This window comes from Sus scrofa, chromosome 15 (genome assembly GCF_000003025.6).
Source record: "Sus scrofa isolate TJ Tabasco breed Duroc chromosome 15, Sscrofa11.1, whole genome shotgun sequence".
Lineage (NCBI taxonomy): Eukaryota > Metazoa > Chordata > Mammalia > Artiodactyla > Suidae > Sus > Sus scrofa.
The window spans coordinates 111416900-111437580 of NC_010457.5; the positions used below are offsets into that span (position 1 = coordinate 111416900).

Consider the following 20681-nt stretch of genomic DNA (forward strand, 5'->3'; position numbering starts at 1 on the left):
TTTTGATAAGGGAAAAATGATCTGTTAAAGATTATCTGTCATTACTGTTTCAAGGCTCCGTTGAGTTATTAATTTAAATCTCTCAAGGTTAGTGTGAAGTATGCAGAACAAGTTATAAACAGGCATTTTAGCCTAAAGCTTTCATGACTTGGCCAGACCATCATGGGTTTAGTGTGAGTAATACTTTGTGTGTAGGTGTGTTTTCTGTATAATTATGCTGGCGTGTTGTAGTCATAAGCTTCTCCTTTCCTTCTGCCTCTCCCTGTTCTCTCCCTGGTATGCAGAGTATTTGATTTCTGACAATGGAGGACAACAGCTCTCAATAAGTGACGCCTTCATCAAAGGTAATTTTATCAAAGGCTATACGTGGGATGGGATGGTGTCTTTTTTGTTCACGGGGATATACTTGGGGCCTAGCACATTGTTTGGCACAGAGTAGGTACTGACAATATATTTGGTTATTTTAGTAACATGGGAACATGGTTTTTAAATAATGGGTACTAACTTTGAAACTGTTTAGAACCAAAAATATAAACCTGAACTTGGTTTGAGAGAAGGTCTCTGATCTGTAAAGTAATTGTTGAAAAGCTTTTAGGTAGAATTTGAATTTTTCTTATTTAAAGGCATAAGTAGTTTATGCTTTCCTCTATCGTGTATGTAGTATTAAGTATTGGTACACATATCATCGGTGGTTGTCAAGCTTATCAGAAAGCCCACAGGCAGATCTCATCCAGTTGAGGATGCTGCTTGCCCTGTGGAGTTGGGAAGAGAAGTGGACAGAAGGAGGTAAAGAACTGATTTTACTGATCATTTTCTCGGGGACAAAAGGAGGTATGGAAAGATACAGTCCTTTGCTAACCCCTTTCCTACTTAGCTTGCTGTGGAGTAAAGATGTACCTAATTGGTCCATAACCCTCTACAGCTTAGAGCTCAGATAATGGGAGGTTTTCACATAAAAGAGAGAAAGTAGGGCAAGCTGGTATAAGGCAGCCACTTGCAGCTGCTGTCATAACTTAGCAGTGTTTCTAAATTCACCTCCAAGCAACTGGTTCAACTAGATGTTTATAGACCCGGCGTTTACATAATTGAACTGTACAGTTTTTATACCTCACTTGTCACAGCCACTTGCTTTACTGTGTAGTCTGCTGGACTATTTGGTCAAAGGCTTTTTGTTTCTTTGGTTTCCTTTAAGAGGGGAAAGATTAGAGAATTTTTGTACGCACTTCCCACCTCTTTTTTCCATTATTCCATCACATCTTTCAACAGTTATCTAGAGAGCGTCCTTTTTTGCAGAGCATTTAATATTATCTATTATTTTTTTGGTCTCTGATCCCTTTACAAAATTTTATGTAAATTGTTATTTACCATGTTTGAATTTCTTAATAGTTAATTTTTAGGTCTGACTTGCAAAAGTTTTGCCCATTAAAAAGAAAGAAAAAGAAACACTGAAAGAATTGTCTGAGTAGACTTTATATTGTGAACCAGTTCAGTTGTATCAGAGCTGACCTTTTTTTTTCTCCTGCTTAAAGTTCAGCACCCACACTATCACATATTGTCCTGCTAGCATTTTGATTTCCGTTGAATGCAGTTTTCAGTTTGTGGTATTATAGGGAAAATTAACCACCTTATTTTTTTAATGTCTCCAAATAAATAAAAAGACTGTAAAAAAAAAAAAGAATCTCATTTCATTTGCTTTTCAGGAGCTATAATTATTTTCTTAAGAGTTCTCGTTGCTTATGTAAATTTACTTTTCACACCTCTGTCTCTGACTTTGGCTGTTGAGAATACTGATGATCCAACTAAGACTTAATTCTTTTTTTATGTATTTAATTATGTCCTTGCTTTTTTACACCAACAATTTGAATTGGCTAACTTAAAAAAATTAGAAATTTAAGCTGGCAATGTCTACATCTATGAGTAGATAGTATAAAACATGATAATGGTGTATAATTTCTTATTTTCCACTTAGAATCCTTATTTAATCGTCGAGTTGAGGAAAAATCCAAGGAGCTGCCTTTCACACCTTTGGGTTGGCACCATAACAACCTGGAGCTGCTGAGGGAGGAGAATGGAGAGAAACAAGCCATGGAGAGGTTACTGTAAGGCAGCGAGTGTTTCAATTTTAATTTTTCTTTTTTCTAATCTTCAGTGACTCTTTAGGCAGATGCATAGTTACCCCTTATAGAGTCAAAAATACTAAATTTACCTAGAAAGTAAAGCCTATTCTGGTGAAATTTCTTATAAAACAAAAATGTCCTAAATTGTGTCTGTCTATCCATATTTTCATTTATGTGTTAAAATGAAATTGAATTGGGAGCTCCCTTTGTGGCTCAGTGGTTAGTGAACCCGACTAGGATCCATGAGGATATGGCTTCGATCCCTGGCCTCGCTCAGTGGGTTAAGGATCCGGCGTTGCCGTGAGCTGTGGTGTAAGTCGCAGACGCCACTCGGATTCCGAGTTGCTATATCTGTGCCGTAGGCCGGCGGCTACAGCTCCCATTCTACCCCCAGCCTGGGAACTTCTATATGCTGCAGGTGTGGCCCTAAATAGCAAAAAAAAAAAAAAAAAGGTAATTTAATTAATTGGATCATTTTATGGAGATATTCACAGATTTCATTTATGTGCAAAGTCATTAAGGTTCAGATTTGCCGAAAGAATACTTTGACCAAGAAATTCTTACATGTGAGCCATAATTCGTATACTTAATTCTTTGTAGACTGTGTTGCGTCTTCAGAATTATTGTCCCTGACAGTATTAACTATGCAAACTTCTCTCCTGTAACATTTTTGTAGTTCAGCTAATCATAACCACATGATGGCACTACTTCAGCAGTTGCTCCATAATGAGTCACTGTCACCATCTTGGAGGGACATCATTGTATCACTAGTCTGCCAGGTCGTTCAGACAGTCCGACCTGACGTCAAGAACCGGGATGACGACATGGATATCCGTCAGTTTGTCCACATCAAAAAAGTGAGCTCCGCTAATGCTCTCCTCTTGCTCGCAACTGATGAGATGGGCCTGATAGTAATTTGTCTCTTCATGGTAATCTGGAAGGGTCATTAGCACGAAGAGTGTTAGGGCAGGAGGGGGAAATGTTTGTCACTGCTCTGTTAGCAGTGCACCGAAGGGTCATGGAAGCCACTCGTGGGAAGTGAGAAGTGAATGGAGGGGGGATGTGAGATGGGCTTGCAGTGAGTTGGGAACCCAGACTTTCTTGCTTCCTTTTCTTGATATGTCATCTGAGAGAAGTCCTGTTTCCACAGATTATTGTCATTGTTCTGACGAAAAGCAGTGGGTAATTGCTTTAAGACAGTAAGAGTCTCAGAGTTCCCGTTATGACTCACTAGAATCTATGAGGATGAAACTGACTACAGTCTATGAGGGTGTGGGTTCGATCCCTGGCCTCTGTCAGTGGGTTAATGATCCACTGTTGCCGTGAGTTATGGTGTAGGTTGCAGATGTGACTTGGATCTGGCGTTGCTGTGGCTGTGGTGTAGGCTGGCAGCTGCAGCTCCATTTGGACCCCTAGCCTGGGAACTTCCATATGCTGCAAGTACAGCCCTAAAACGGAAAAAAAAAAAAAAAAAAAAAAAAAAAAAATTCGGTCAAATGGATATTTTAGAGTATCCGATAGTATGTTAGAAAGTTGATGATTGTGCTAAGATGCCTTTAATTATTGGCTGAAAGACAGAAATACATCCTGGAACTTTTTGTTCTCACTTGGTTACATAATAGTTGAAATAAAAATTGGAAATAAGTAACAGCGTGCATTTGACTGGATTCTAAGGATGTATCATTGAATTTTATTGTTTTCTTAATTGCTCCATAGATCCCAGGTGGAAAGAAGTTTGATTCTGTGGTTGTCAATGGATTTGTTTGTACCAAGAATATTGCACATAAAAAGGTAATGCGATCAGTTCAACAGCAAAGTTCAGCAAACTCTGTGCCACGCTAACAGGTTGAGGGTACCCTAATCATGGGAGAAAAGGAGAATGGTTGTTGAGGGGTGACTAGCAGTGTTTGCCATGGGGTGACATTTTGGAGGTTTAGGGAGAATCTTCCAGAGCCGATGATGATTGGGACTTGGACAGTGGGAATTCATCAGGCAGAAGAAAGCTTCCTAACCACCGGACTGACAGGACACTGCTGTCCTTTCTCCATGACGTCACCACATCTCAGGGAGGTAGCATTTCCTAACAGACTGGAATCCTTCAGAGGCCTGCTACCATTTTAAATTTTTGTTCTTCCTCAAAGGGCTGAGCTCAGTTATCACTGGAACTCTGTTCTCCTTCTTACCTTTTATCTTGACCTTCATCTCCAAGGCTTCTTTCCAGCACTAGCGCAGAGAATAGGGTGAGATAATCTGCCTATTGAGGAGATCCTAAGGTGCAAGATGGGAACCGGTAGGAGAGGAGGCTGGACGAGGCTGGTGGGGGTTTTGTATCTCACAAGTGAGAGGTGGATGAAACTTTATTCTGAAGTTACTGATTCACTCAGTGTAGTGTGCATCGGGGTCACCTGCAGACCTTGTTAAAAGTGTAGATTCCCAAGCTCAAACCTTAGAAATTTTTATTTAGTAGGTTTAGGGGAGTGGGAGTAGGGGGTAGGTAGGGGAAGAGTGGGATTACTTTAAAAAAATTTTTTTTAATGAAGTATAGTTTATTTATGGTTGTATGAGTATCGTATTAGTTGTATTAATTTCTGGTGTGCAGCAGAGTAACTCAGTTATACATGTATATATACACACACATATGTATCTTCTTTTTCATATTCTTTTCCATTATAGTCTATTACAAGATATTGAATACAGTTCCCTGTGCTATATAGTAGGATCTTGTTGTTTATCTATTTTATACACAGTGGCTTGCATCTGCCATTCCCAAACTCCTGATTTATGCTTCCCTCCCCCCGACCCACCACTTTCCCCCTTGGTAACCATAGTTTGTTTTCTGTATCTGGGAGTCTGTTTCTGTTTTGTAAATAAGTTCATGTGTATCATATTTTAGATTTCACATATAAGCGATAATCATGTGATATTTGTCTTTCTCTGTCTGACTTCACTTAGTGGAATAATCTCTGTGTCCGTCCATGTAACTTCAAATGGCATTGTGTCATTCATTTTAATGGCTGAGTAATATTCCATTGTATATAAGTACCACATCTTCTTTATCCATTCATCTGTTGATGGACATTTAGGTTGCTTCCATGTCTTGGCTGTTATAAATAGTGCTGCTGTGAACACTGGGGTGCGTGTATCTTTTCAAATTAAGTTATCTCCAGATATATGCCCAGGAGTAGGATTGCAGGATCACATGGGTAACTTTATTTTTAGGTTTTTTTTTTCCCCCCTTTTTACTGCCACACCTGCAGCATATGAAAGTTCCTGGTCTAGGGGTCGAATCAGTGCTGCAGCTGAGGCATACACCACAGCCACAGCAACACCGGATCCAAATTGCATATGCCACCTGTGCCACTCCTTGTGGCAATGCTGGATCCTTAACCCACAGAGCGAGGCCAGGAATCGAACCTGCATCCTCACAGAAACAGCGTTGGGTTCTTAACCTGCTGAGCCACAGTGGGAACTATTTTTAGTTTTTTAAGGAATCTGCATGCTACTTTGCATAGGGATTGCACCAATTTACATTCGGGTGGGATTACTTTTAATGGCGGCACACCCGGTGTTTACAGTGTTGTTTCTTGGTTCTCATATTTTGAAAACTGTTGATCTGTAACAGTGTTCTCAAACCTTGTTGTGCTTCAGAATCACTAAGGGGACTTATTAAAAATAGAGATGCCCTGGCCCCACCTCGGGGGATACTGATTTGGTTACAGTGAGAACTTAGGCAAATTTCTAGCCCGAGCAACTAGCTGGATGAACTACAGTCCCGTTTTTACTCTTTTCCAAGCAGAGGCTAATGATTTATTTTTTGTAAGGCATTAAGCCTCCTGAAAGTTATTAGTGACCATAGATAATAAAAGTATGTTTGGATTCGATGGTATTTTATAACAAGGATCCAAAATCTGTATACATAGAATCTTATTGAAAAAGCACTTCAGTTTCAGAGTTTTTAGTTTGGCAACACCATTTTGTTCAAATTAATCAGTGTCTGAGGAGCCCGGTAATTCATATGGCTTAATCTATCTGTTTACTCGGTAATATGTTCTGTTTAGCAAATATGAAATTGCTTTGTTAGTAAGAACCATGAGCAGAATGTATGGGAGAAGCCTTGAAGACTGATCCATCGAAGTAGAACTTTAATGATCTTTGTTGGATTCAGAGATAGATAGGTTGTGCTCTTCTCTGGAACTGAAAACTGTGTGTGGGTGTAGTAGACATCTATGCATGAATGACTGTCTTGCTGCACGGACCATGTTTGGAGATAGTCTTTAATTTGTAGTTGCTTAGAGAGCCCTGACGGTAGTTTCCCAGCTGATGAGTCGTTTTCAGGACCACTTACCGGTTTGGCCCCGATAAGCTTGGTCAGTTAGAAACTTCCACTGCAGGACTCCGTTTCTTCTGTCTGTGGCCTTAGTTGTGTATTTAGGGTGTGTTGTTTGAGTCTCTCCTTCTGGATATGCTTTAATGTTTTCTGTTTTCACTTTTTGTTACACAATTTGACTTGTGAATTTATGACTGCTTGGAAATTTAGTCCCTTAAAAATATATTCTGGAAGTTTTTTTTTTTTCTTTTCTTCCTCCTCTACCCTCCTTGAATTTCAGAAAAGTTAGATTATGCTTTCAAAGTTTCTGATCTCTGGGAGTTTGTGAAGTAGCCTGTCTTTAGGCCCTTCTCCCTGCTACTCAGGGCTTACTATCTTTTCTTGCAACATTAGAAATGAAAGAAAAGTAGTTAAGAGCATGGAAGATTAGGTAAAAAAGTCAATTTTTGAAGAATTTTGCGTTGCTCTAAAATAATTATTTGCTTTGAAGAAATAGAAGAGAATACTACAAAATAACTAAATGAAAATATTTAATATGACTGTAATGAGGTAATCTAAGAGGAATAATGAACAGTATGAATTTAAATTTGTGATTAAAGGAGTTTTATGAAGTGAAACGTTCAAAATTTTCCTAAACTGTTTGCTTATTTTTTAGATGAATTCTTCTATTAAAAATCCAAAAATTCTTTTGTTGAAGTGTTCCATTGAGTATCTCTACAGAGAAGAAACTAAATTTACTTGCATTGATCCTATTGTGCTTCAGGTAAGAACTTCTTATACTGAACGAGTAATCCGGAGGGATGTTTGTGTACTGTAATGCTTGCAAATTCTTTTTAAAGTAAAAAAAAATTTTTTTATTGATGTATAGTTGGTTTGCAGTGTTGTGTCAATTTATACTGTACAGCAAAGTGATTCAGTTATATACACACACATATTCAGATTCTTTTCCATTATGTTTTATCATAGGATATTGAATATAGTTCCATGTGCTGTACAGGAGGACCTTGTTGTTTATCCATTCCATCTATAATGGTTTGCATCTGTTAATCCCAGGCTCCCAATCCATCCCCACACCCTCCCTCCCCTTTGACAACCACAAGTCTGTTCTCTATGTCTTTTTGAGTCTGTTTCTGTTTCATAGAAAAGTTCATTTGTGTCATACTTTAGATTCCACATATAAGCGATAGCATATATTTGTCTTTCTCTTTTTGGCGTTTTTCACTTGGTGTGATAATCTCTAGATCCATTCATGTTGCTACAAATGACATTATTTCACTCTTTTTATGACTGAGTAGTATTCTGTTGTGTGTGTGTGCGGGTGTATCACTTCTTCTTTATCCATTCAGTTGTCAGTGGACATTTGGATTGTTTCCATGGCTTGGCTATTGTAAATAGTGCTGCTTTGAACACTGGGATGCACCTATCTTTTTGAATTACAGTTTTCTTCAGATACATGCCCAGAAGTGGGATTGCTGGATCATACGGCAACTCTGTTTTTAGTTTTTTAAGGAACCTCCGTACTATTCTTCAAACCCTCTCCAGCGTTTGTTATCTGTAGACTTTTTAATAATGGCCATTCTGACTGATATGAGGTGCTACTTCAGTGTAGTTTTGATTTGCATTTCTCTAATAATTAGTGACATTGAGCATCTTTTCATGTGCCTATTGGCCATCTATCTGTATGTCTTCTTTAGAGAAATGTCTGTTTAGGTTTTATGCCCATTTTTTGATTTTTTTGGGCTGTCATTGTTATTGAAGTGTACGAGCTGTTTGTATAGTTTGGAAATTAAGCCTTTATTGGTTACATCATTTGCAGATTTTTTTTTTTTGTCATTTTAGGGCCGCACTATGGCATATGGAAGTTCCCAGACTAGGGGTCAAATTGGAGTTACAGCTGCTGGTCTACATCACAGCCACAGCAATGTGGGATCCAAGCCATGTTTGCAACCTACGCCATAGCTCATGGCAACGCCAGATCCTTAACCCACTGAGCAAAGCCAGGGATCAAACCTGCAACCTCATGGTTCCTAGTCGGATTCGTTTCTGCTGCACCACGAGGCACGATGGCAATTCCTCATTTGCAGATATTTTCTCCCAGTCTGTAGGTTGCCTTTTCATTTTGTTTGTGGTTTCCTTTGCTATACAAAAGCTTATAAGTTTGATTAGGCCCCATTTTTTTTTTTTTTTTTTTTTTTTTGTCTTTTTGCCATTTCTTGGGCCGCTCCAGCGGCATATGGAGGTTCCCAGGCCAGGAGTCTAATCGGAGCTGTAGCTGCCAGCCTACGCCAGAGCCACAGCAACGCGGGATCCGAGCCGCATCTGTGACCTACACCACAGCTCACGGCAACACCGGATCGTTAACCCACTGAGCAAGGGCAGGGATCTAACCCGCAACCTCATGGTTCCTAGTCAGATTCGTTAACCACTGTGCCACGACGGGAACTCCAAGGCCCCATTTTTTATTTGTACTTTCATTCTATTGCTTTGGGAGACTTACTTAAGGAAACATTGGTACAGTGCATGTCAGAGACTGCTATGCCAATATTCTTTTCTAGAAGTTTTATGGTGTCATGTCTTATGTCTGAGATTGTAGATGCTTACAAACTCTTATAACTCATTCTAGCTGACTAAATTTGACAGGCAAAGAAACATTATTGTTCTTGTTTAAGTTTAAAAATTTATTATAAAAAACAGGAGTTCCCGTCGTGGCACAGCAGAAACAAATCTGACTAGGAACCATGAGGTTGTGGGTTTGATCCCTGGCCTCATTCAGTGGGTTAAGGATCTGGCATTTCCGTGAGCTGTGGTGTAGGTCGCAGACGTGGCTCGGATCTGGCATTGCTGTGGCTGTGGAGTAGGCCGGCAGCTGTAGCTCTGATTCCATTGCAAGCCTGGGAACCTCCATATGCCCAGGTGCAGCCTTACAAAGCAAAAAAAATTATTATAAAAACATTCATGTATTACACTTTAGGAGCTTACCAAAACCTCTGTCATCCTTATTTTTAGTTTCAAAGTTTTAAAGGCAACAAATGACTTTTTGGGAAGATGAAGAAAAAGTGAAAATCCAGATTCTGTTTTTTCTCCTCATATGTATCATGGATTTACTTTAAGGATTTCTCTAACTTAAACAGGTTCCCAATGGAAATACCTGGTTTTTGATACAGTCTCTGCTATTAAAACACATGTTTCTAGAACACCAAGTAGCTTACACACAGATGGAAGTTGTGTCTGTTTCAGTGTGGTTTTTCTTAAATAAGGAGGCCAAGAATAGCTGCAGTAGGATTATAACCCTCGGTTGGAAAGAGCCTCAGCCTCAACCTCAGCTCTCATCTCCTTGTACAGACTGGAGGAACCCTTTTGGCTCTATTTTAAGAAATAAAAGTGAGCTCCTTCTGGAAGCATTCTCTCCCAGAGAAATCCCTCCCCCGTCCTAGGTGGCTCTTAGGTGCTTACTGCTCAGAGCTCCGTTTCCAGTTGACTGTAGCAGTTGGCTTTTGTACATTTTAAATTTCCCTGGAGGCAGCCTCCAGCTATGCTGAGCTGCCCATCTGGGCTGTCCAAATTCTTGGTCAAGGTACCAATTATTATTCTTGTCAGTGCTCTGGACGTGAAGTTGCATAGGTTTTAAAAGTTGTCTGCCCAACCTCTTTTCTCCCATAAATGTTATTAATTAACTTGCAGTTGTTCAAAATGGGAGGTTCAGGAATGTGTATGTCCTCTTACAGCGGAAACATTTAGGAAAAGCATTACTTGAAAATTCATAGGTGATGAGTACATTTTCCCAAGAGAGGGAGGGGCATTCGTTTTTGTTCTGCATGCATAGACACCATCAAAAAAACTTAATTGTGGTGAAAGGCACGATGGTTTAGGAAACTCTTCTGTTGCTTAAGGAACTCAGTTCCCTGGGACTGTTTCCTTTTTGGACATCAGCTATGTATCAGTCAGAATGAGAGGCTTCAACTACATGTATACCATTCCTTCTGCCTCTGGTTTACCATGACTTTCCAGTGAGAACTGAAACAAGGAGTAAGGGGAAGCACACTTATCATTCATGGAATCTAGGATTCTTTGATGCTGGGAGTTTTCTTGATCTCACTGAAGGTGTCAGTGAAAGACTTTTCTAGGCTCAGATCACAACCACATGGATTACAAGACGCATCTTTATTGCAGTGATGTTAAAATGTGTGAAATTGTATGTCTTGGCACTGATGAACTAGTAATTGAAATCCACAGATACTAAGTTACAAAGAAGTTATATATATGTATATTTGTCTTTTTGTCTTACTAGGGCTGCGCCCACAGCATATGGAGGTTCTCAGGCTAGGGGTCTAATTGGAGCTGCAGCTGCCAGCCTATGCCACAGCCACAGCAATGCCAGATCCGAGCCACGTCTGTGCCCTACACCACAGCTCACGGCAATGCTGGATCCTTAATGCACTGAGTGAGGCCAGGGATCAAACCTACAACCTCATGGTTCCTAGTCAGATTTCGTTTCCACTGTGCCACAATGGGAACTCCCACAAAAAGTTATATTTAAATTTGTCTGCTTTATTGTAACTCCAGTCTAATGGCCAGGTTAACAAACTAAAATCTTCTTGTTAGAGAGGTATGCCCTGGCAAATGTGTGTCAATAAACATGATTTAATTCTTACAACTCAAAGCATCTTATGCATCAGTGTCTTAAAACATAGTTTATTGTTAGTCCTGACTTTAAAGTTTTTAGTTTGAATTGATAGAAAGTATCAACTGATTGACTTTTCTTTCCTCCTCTTTTTTTTTGGTCCACTTAGTGTGGACAAACCAATTAAACAAGAAGCTGAAAGGTGGATAGTTAGAGAAAGGAGGATGAGAAACAAAAGGCAAGGAAATAATTAGCCTGTGGCTTCGTACTCTCTTCACAGGGCTGTCCCTGACGGGTCTGTTGGTCGGCTGCTGTTCTGGCCTACCTCCTCCTTATTCTTTCCTTGCCGAGCCTGGCCTAGGCTCCCTTTTTAACAGGGCGCTTCACGTACAGTCCTAACAGGTGACTGGAACTGGAACTGAGAGGAAATGTAATGGGTATCTTTGTACCAGAGGCCAGAATCTTTAAAAAAAAAAAAAAATCAGCTTATTCTAGTTATTCTCTGTTGGAGCTGCACAAATAAAATCATTTTAGGGAGTTCCCATTGTGGTGCAGTGGAAATGAATCCGACTAGTATACATAAGGATGGGGGTTCGATCGCTGGCCTCACTCAGTGGGTTAAGGATTTTACCTTGCTGTGAGCTGTGATGTAGGTCACAGACACAGCTTGGATCCTTGGCGTTGCTGTGGCCATGGCGTAGGCTGGCAACTGTAGCTCCGATTGGACCCCTAGCTTGGGAACTTCCATATGCTGCATGTGCAGCCCTAAAAAGGAAAAAAAAAAATCGTTTTAAATATTATTAAATTACAGACTAGTAAGCAGACTAGGAAATTAATGCATTTCAGGGGGAAAAAATTCCATTTTGTTCATAATGGGAGAATTTGAAAATATACAGTTTCTATCAATAAAACAGAGAAGGCTGAGAAGAAATATCCTCCCTGACAGGGCAGGTTCACTGCAGGGAATAGGCTTATCCATGGCCGGTGGTTTTCTTCCTCAGAAAACACGGGGCATGTGGAGCAGAGATCGACAGACGTCCTTCCTGCTATTGGTGGTCTCCTGTCTGAGCCCAGAAGGTTTATGAAACAATTAATGAATTACATGGTTTTAACTCTGTTATTTACAATATTCATTTCCTTTGGAAATAAGCTTTTGTCATGAAATTGTGTTAAACATTATGTTTTAATTTTGTTGTTGTTGTTGTTGTTGTTGTTGTTGCTATTTCTTGGGCCGCTCCCGAGGCATATGAAGGTTCCCAGGCTAGGGGTTGAATTGGAGCTGTAGCCACCGGCCTACGCCAGAGCCACAGCAACGCGGGATCCGAGCCGCGTCTGCAACCTACACCCCAGCTCACGGCAACGCCGGATCGTTAACCCACTGAGCAAGGGCAGGGACCGAACCCGCAACCTCGTGGTTCCTAGTCGGATTCGTTAACCACTGCGCCACGACGGGAACTCCATATGTTTTAATTTTTAACTATAGCTGTTCCAGGAGGAAATTATTACCTGTTGGGAGATTGAAATAGGAAATAGCTGAAATAGCATCTGTCAGAGAGTTATTTATTCAGATACCCCAAAGAAGAGATATTTTGGTTAGTTTCAGAGTGTAAAAGGGGGAATCTATAACTATATTAAAAACACTTAGAAATTTCTTTCATTTGGGGAGCTGTGTACCTTTTTTTTTTTTTTAACCTTTGTGAGCTCGCGAATTGGATTTTTGGCTTTTATATTATAGGTTATTAACTCAGAATCCTTCAAAGTAAAATTGAATGAGTTGGAGAATGAGATTTCCCTTGAAACTCTTTTCAGCATAATCAGCTGTTTAGAATGACAAATAATATTCTTGGTTGTGTTTGAATTAGTTTGCTTATAGCAATAGTAAGTGATCTTTAGTACCGTTTTGCTTGACATTAGGGGGCCTGAGAAATGAGTTAATTCATTGGCACTATAATGTTTACTTAGTGGGACATATTCATAGTAGTTTGTGGATGAAGAAAACTTAGGCTGACTTGGATATTAATAGCTTAACTATCCTGATATCCTACCTAGATCTTGAATTGTACCAGCTGTGGTATTTTTGATTTATTTAGGAAAGGGAATTCTTGAAGAATTATGTTCAGCGAATCGTTGACGTTCGACCCACATTGGTTCTAGTTGAGAAAACAGTATCTCGGATCGCCCAGGATATGTTACTGGAACATGGCATCACTTTGGTCATTAATGTAAAATCAGTGAGTGTTCTTATTTTGCTCTTTTTATATCGTTTTTAAAAATCACAGCTTTCAATGTATATGAATGAATGGTAGATATTCAGGGATCTTTGATTATCTGTTTCTTTGCCACAACATATATATTGGAAGTAGTATGGGCATGGTAGCAATTTTATAAAGACTGGAGAATCTCAGGCTGGAAGAGTATGATTAATGTAGTATTCATACATATGTCATAGCCATTATAGGGTCTATAAGACCTAAGGTGTAACAGACATTAGTTCACAAGTAGTATTTGTGGAGGCTGCATTTTGTTTGGAGTCATGTAAGTAGAAAATGCTCTTTCCCTTGAAAAGGTACCGTCTCCAGATTAGAGGTTAGTTCTGAACGTTCCCCACCTCCTTCCTCGAATCAGTATCTTGTGCCAAAGCATGATGCTTAAATGACTTTTGATAATGTTTTTTGTATGAGTATGGTTTATTTCAGTGGGCATATGTTGATTACTGAGTGTAGACTAATCTGGTAATAAAAGTCATACAGTTATTAAAATCAAGGAAATTCATTGTGAGAGCATTTTTAAATATTCCTATTATTTTCCATATTAATTTACTGAGAATTTTATTCTTCACTGTCTGATTTTGTAATATCACATTGTTCTGTGTTCTAGCAAGTTTTAGAACGAATCAGTCGGATGACCCAAGGTGATCTGGTAATGTCAATGGACCAGCTGCTTACAAAACCCCACCTGGGTACCTGTCACAAATTTTACATGCAGATGTTTCAGTTGCCTAATGGTGAGTGATCTTTAGCCTACATTAACCTGAGCTTGGGGGCCTGAGGAAATGAGTAACGTCGTCAGTATTACAGTGTTGAGCTAGTAGGAAATTCTGTTAGCAGCGGTTGAATGAAGACAGGCAATGGTGATCTTAAGGGTTTTTCTTTGTAAATGTAAAGATGGTGAATTAATTCTGTCTGGACTTCAGGGTTGCCGCCTAAACCTTCTTAACTTTGTGTTTGTTTATTTGTAGAACAAACCAAGACACTGATGTTTTTTGAAGGCTGTCCACAGCACCTGGGCTGTACACTCAAGCTTAGAGGAGGCTCTGATTATGAGCTGGCTCGAGTTAAGGAGATTCTGATATTCATGATCTGTGTAGCTTATCATTCTCAACTAGAAATCTCCTTCCTCATGGATGAATTTGCTATGCCTCCTACATTAACCCAAAACCCTTCCTTCCATTCTCTGATTGAGGGACAGGAGGATGAAGAGGCTACACAGGAGCCGTTCAGTGGAAGCCCCCTCCCCCGGGAGCCGGACTTCCCTCCGGACTTTGTGCCCTCTGATGACAGCAGTTTGTTAGAATCAAGGACTCTATTTGAGAAGGGTGACCAGGACAATAAAAGCAGACCACAAGATGTCACCTCTCTAAAGCAGCAAGAGCCTGCCATGGCAGCTTGCCCGGCAGGTGCCCCCTGTGCCCTCTTTCCATCGGTCCCAGAATCATTGTTGCCTCTCCATCTGGACGACCAACAAGATGTCTTAGGCAGCGAGCAGCCAGAGGCTTTGCAGCCAACGGAGGAGCTGCAGGACTCCAAAAGCCAGATGAGAGCCTTTAGAGACCCTCTACAGGATGACACTGGCCTGTATGTTACCGAGGAAGTTACCTCTTCTGAAGATAAACGAAAGACTTATTCTCTGACCTTTAAACAGGAATTAAAAGATGTGATCCTCTGTATCTCCCCAGTAATCACATTCCGGGAGCCCTTCCTTTTAACTGAGAAGGGGATGAGATGCTCTACTCGAGATTACTTTGCGGAGCAGGTTTACTGGTCTCCTCTCCTCAATAAAGAGTTCAAAGAAATGGAGAGCAGGCGGAAAAAGCAGCTGCTCAGGGACCTCTCCGGCCTTCAGGGCATGAATGGAAGTGTTCAAGCCAAGTCTATTCAAGTCCTGCCCTCCCACGAGCTCGTGAGCACCAGAATCGCTGAGCATCTGGGTGATAGCCAGAGCTTGGGGAGAATGCTGGCCGATTACCGGGCCAGAGGAGGAAGAATTCAGCAAAAAAATTCAGACCCTTTTGCTTATTCGAAGGATGTGTCAGGTGCTTCAAGTGGCAAATCAGGAAGCAAAACTGAGGGTGATGAAGAGAAAGGGTTGATGACAAGTGATGCAGTGTGGTCAACAAAGGTAAGCAAGACCACTTTGCATGCTTGTGTCAGTTTAGAACATAAGGAAAAACGCTGCTATGGCAGGGTGAAAATACCAAATACGACAAATTGCGTGACGATTTATTAAACATTTTCTCTTTTTTGGTCTTGGGTCTTTTGTCTTATGTTTTGCTTTAAGATATGTGAAATAGGAGTTCCTGTTGTGGCTCAGTAGAACCGAACCCAACTAGTATCCATAAGGATGCAGGTTCAATCCCTGGCCTTGCACAGTGGGTTAAGGATCCCGTGTTGCCATGAGCTGTGGTGTAGCTCACAGATGTGGCTCAGATCCTGCGCTGCTATGGCTGTGGTATAGGTCCGCAGCTGCAGCTCTGATTTGAGCCCCAGCCTGGGAGCTTCCATATGCTACAGGGGCGGCCCTAAAAAGAAAAAAAAAAGTGAAATAGAAATATAATGTAATAAAACTGGATTTTCAGAGTTTCAGGCCAGGCTTATAGTAAACTAGGAAAAACTCTGAGGTAGGGGGCAGCATAGCACTGCTTAAAATTTCTGGCAGGATGACTTGGGTGTGGTGTAATATGTCCGTGATCCTTTTAATGGTCCTGAGAGTGAGAGTAAGAGTTGGAAGCTTATTGTAGGAAATGGATGTGTTTTTTAAAAAGTTAGGTTTCTGTATTTTAACTATGACAGTGCCCTTTTACTTTTCATACAGAAATCAAGGGCAAATTAAGGAAGATTTGTTCATGGATCCATTACTATTTCTAGATGAGGAAATACAGTTGTTTAATAAAATTCAAAGATGTTCAATTTCACTGGTATTCAGGGAAAGATTAAATGATAATGGTACAGCAATATTTTTATGTGAAATTGGCAAAAAGGAATCTGATAAAAGCCATGGTTAATGAGGTATGGAAAAATACTTTTAATAGGCTGCATAAATTCATGCATGTTTCTATACATTTATGTAAGTTTATTAAAGATAATAGAGAGGTCTTTTGAACTTACATGAGCACGTTTATATTTCTGATTCAGGATTCTATCTTTTATAACCTATTCCTGCAGAAATAAATAAGCGTTTTGTATAAGGATGCTTATATTTTATAATAATATACATATGAGGATGTTTACTGAAACACTGTTTCTGATTGTTTCTTGTTGAAGGGATGAGTGGGATCTTGTTTAATGACCCACAGAGAGCCCATGATATATTCTCTAATTTTTTTTTTTTTTAATTTTTTGTCTTTTTAGTGCCACATCCATGGCCCATGGAGGTTCCCAGGCTAGGAGTTGAATTGGAGCTATAGCTACTGGCCTGCGCCACAGCCACAGCAATGCTGGATCCTAGCAGAGTCTCTGACCTACATCACAACTCACCAAAACACCGGTTCCTTAACCCACTGAACAAGGCCAGGGATTGAACCTGCGTCCTCTTGGATGCTAGTCAGATTTGTTTCCGCTGGACCATGATGGGAACTCCCCATGATATATTTTCTAGTGTTAAAAAGCAAATTGTGCTTTAAATATGTAGCATTTTTATAAAAAACAGAGTAATCTTTCTATGTTCTTACGGGTTTTTTCACGTATATATATGTGTGAGCTAGCGAAAAAATGTATGGTTTTTAACCATGTAGTCAGATCTGTTAGTTTGGGAGGTGGGGCGGCATCAACAGAGGAGAGGCTTTATGTACTTCGTGAACGTCTTCATAGATTTTGTACTATGTGAATTTCAGCAGAAATAGGTGTTACTTTATGATCAAAAACAGGAATAAAGTACAAATAAACACCTTAGAATTTAGATGTCTGGGTGTCTCAGATTGATGTTATATCCAGCTATCAATACAGACTCACTCTTCCTTCCTTCCTTCCTTCCTTCCTTCCTTCCTTCCTTTCTCTCTCTCTCTCATTTCTTTTCTTTTTAGAGCTGTACCTACAGCATATGACATTTCCCAGGCTAGGGGTCGAATCAGAACTGTAGCTGCCCACCTAAGCCACAGCCACAGCAACGCAGGATCCTGGCTGTCTGTAACCTACACCACAGCTCACGGCAATGCCGGGTCCTTAACCCACTGAGTGAGACCAGGGATCAGACCCGCATCCTCATGGATCCTAGTTGGGTTCTTTACCACTGAGTCATGATGAGAACTCCTAGACTGTTTCTTATTTAATTAATTATTTGCTTCCAGAATAATTTAAGGTGGTTTTGTTTGAAAAAAAGTATTGAAGAAAATAAGGTATTCATACATCTGTTTGTATTTCTAAGTTTAACTCGAACTTTTTGGGTTCTTTTCCCTCAAAAACTTAGTTGTTCTTCTTCCTTATGTCTAGTTTCTTGTGGATGTAAATCTTCACTGGAACCCCGAGTGACCATGGAGTGGAATGTGTCGATGTGGGCGGCGGGCTGTGGGTTGGAGTGCTTCACGACTTCCAGTGCTCGTCCGCATGTTCCTTCTCTTCCAGGTGGACTGTCTGAACCCCGTCAACCACCAGAGACTGTGCGTGCTCTTCAGCAGCTCCTCTGCCCAGTCCAGCAACGCCCCCAATGCCTGTGTCAGTCCTTGGTAAGATTCCATCCTTCTGCACTACTGCACTTAAGGACAGAATTCCAGTCACTTTGAAAACAATTCAGCCTTTAGGCTCTGTGATTAGATGATTGTGATTGGTATGCTGCTGGTCATATGTGAATTGATGGCACTTTTGAACTTGTGAATCAAATATGCAGTTTGCATTGCTTGATGGGTAGAAGTAAATGGAGGTACCTTAAGTAAGAGTGAAAACGGATGTGAGGGGTGGAAGAGAAATTTATAATTATAAAAGTGAGAAAGTTGATAGATAAAGGTTAGTTTTAAGCATTTAGATGATAACAAAGGCATCAGGTTTTCTTTAGGCATCATTTTCATAAATCAGTCTGTCTTGCCTTAATTCTTCTAAAAGTTAATTCTGAGTAGATTGGTAGAAACATGTTTTATAGTGATGTGATTTGTTTCCCTTGGTAGTCACAAAAGCCCAGTTATTACATAGTTTACTTTTGGTTTTGCAAAGAACGTATCCTGTAGAATGTAACTGTTTGTTTTTGGAGTACTTTCCATGACAGACTATGTTCTGTATTTTAATTGTGGACACCAGAAACACTTATTTCCACCAGTGAGATCAGGAATTCTTCTAGCATCCTAGCATCTGTATAGCTCTAGCAGGCTGACTTGGGGCTGGGCAAGCCCATAGGAATTTTCTCTGGGAGTTTACGTCAAGGCTTGAATAGGATATGAGTTTATACAGGGTGTGTATAGCCAAACTCTCTTATTCGTGGGCATTTATAAGTTGAGTATAAAATTTGGAATTGGCTCTCCTGGAGGAATATCAGCTGCTGTTCTTCATGTTCAGTCATGGTGTAGACTAGAGAGCAGAGACCAGGTTAAGGCTTTGTAAAGGAAACTTTTACTGCTTCCTACCTCAGATCAGTTTTATTCATTTAATATTATAGTTGATGCATCCTGATTCAGTAGTTCCATAAGATACTGATGGACTAGGAGTGGACACGAAGCTGCAGTGTGGCTAGTCCAAACCTGTTTTATCAGATGAGGTAAAAAAACCTGTTCTGGAACAACAAAAGAATGTCACCTGTTTTGATACTGTATTATAAGCACATCTAACAGGTATCGGTTTGAGACCTCAAGAAATGTCTTTGCTGATTCTATGATATGTTTCTGAGGAATGATCTTTTTTTTTAGGATCGTGACAATGGAATTTTATGGAAAAAATGATCTTACATTAGGAATATTTTTAGAGAGATACTGTTTCAGGTAAGAACATATTTTCTCCTTATGTTCCATTTATGATTTTTTTTCTTTTGTCTTTTTCGGGCTGCACCCATGGCATATGGAAATTCCCAGACTAGGGGTCAAATCCCTAAGTCTTTTTAGGATGTCTCTTTTTACAGTGATTGAAATGTGAGGCAAGAGAAGCTAAGGACCTCGGTTTAAGTCTTCGTGCTATCAACTACCACTTATATGACAAAGAACAAGTGTTTGAATCTTTACCAGCCCCCTTTTTAGGGATTAACAAGCTCTAGAAATGTCGGGAGTTTTACTAGGTAAAGTGAGATGATGTTTTAGAAACACTTGGCAAATAGAAGGTGCTCAACAAGTGGAAACTATCACTGTGATGTGGTTGAGGCAGGATGTTCAGCTGCAGGCTCCAAGCAGAACAAGTGGTACCCTGTGGAGATCATCCCCTGGTCATCCTTGCTCTAGAGAGGATGCTGCACTGTCTCCACAGTGGTCCTGATTAGCCAGTATTCACTGTACATTGCTCCTCAGTTTCGTGGTTAATGTGAGGACTTTCGTTTTGTCAAAGGCCTTCCTATCAGTGTCCTAGCATGTTCTGTGATACCCCCATGGTGCATCACATTCGACGCTTTGTCCATGGCCAAGGCTGTGTGCAGATAATCTTGAAGGAATTGGATTCTCCAGTCCCTGGATATCAGCATACAATTCTCACCTATTCCTGGTGCAGAATCTGCAAACAGGTAAGTGGACCCTGTTGCTGTAATATTTTATATAATATCATTTGTTTCTTTTATTTGTGTAGTTCTTTTTTCTTTTTGGGGAGAAAGTGGCCTCTATTATCTTGGATTTTTTTATTTGTCATTGAGCTCTTAGTTATTTTACCTTCTAGTGCTGTATGTTTCATTTAATGTTTGTTTCTTGAAGATTCCATTTTAGGATCTATCGGACACTGTATAAAATATAGGTACCTTGTTCAGTAAAATATATGGAGATTATATTTTGGCAATTTTTGATTATGTTTGTTTATTCATGCAGTAAATACTCATTTAGCACCGTCAAGGTGCCAGGTATTGTGCTAGGCCTTTGGAATGAAAAAAGAACAATGTATAGCTCCTGTCTTTCGGAGGGAGGAGACATACTTGTAGCACAGCAATTACAGTATGCTGGGTGTTTGTATAACTTTGAGTCTATATCCCAGCATTTCTATTTTGAGGTATAGATGAAACCGTGTTTAATTAATCTCTACTGGTTTTCATATACCTTCTTGAGGAAGGGACCGTGTGTTTTATTTCTTCCGTGTGCTTTTCTAACTCTGGAGGAAATATTAAGTGCCAATATTATGTTTTTATTTTTTTATTTTATTATTTTTATTTTTTTAGAGCTGTACCTGTGGGATATGGAAATTCCCTGGCTAGGGGTCAAATTGATGCTGCAGCCACAGCCACAGCAACACAG

General features: G+C 40.0%; 1 protein-coding gene across 14 annotated transcripts in view; it reads left to right on the forward strand.

Moving 5' to 3' along the window:
* The window catches only part of PIKFYVE (phosphoinositide kinase, FYVE-type zinc finger containing), a 96573-nt gene that overhangs the window by 44752 nt on the left and 31140 nt on the right, over window positions 1-20681 (forward strand). For all 14 annotated transcript variants that reach the window (XM_013984435.2, XM_021076161.1, XM_021076163.1 and 11 more), the window contains 11 exons: window positions 285-344; window positions 1970-2099; window positions 2794-2974; window positions 3834-3908; window positions 7100-7207; window positions 13156-13296; window positions 13943-14069; window positions 14304-15463; window positions 17902-18002; window positions 19170-19241; window positions 19795-19966. In XM_013984435.2, the coding sequence (XP_013839889.1) occupies window positions 285-344; window positions 1970-2099; window positions 2794-2974; window positions 3834-3908; window positions 7100-7207; window positions 13156-13296; window positions 13943-14069; window positions 14304-15463; window positions 17902-18002; window positions 19170-19241; window positions 19795-19966 (2327 nt within the window). The remainder of the gene's footprint in view (window positions 1-284; window positions 345-1969; window positions 2100-2793; window positions 2975-3833; window positions 3909-7099; window positions 7208-13155; window positions 13297-13942; window positions 14070-14303; window positions 15464-17901; window positions 18003-19169; window positions 19242-19794; window positions 19967-20681) is intronic.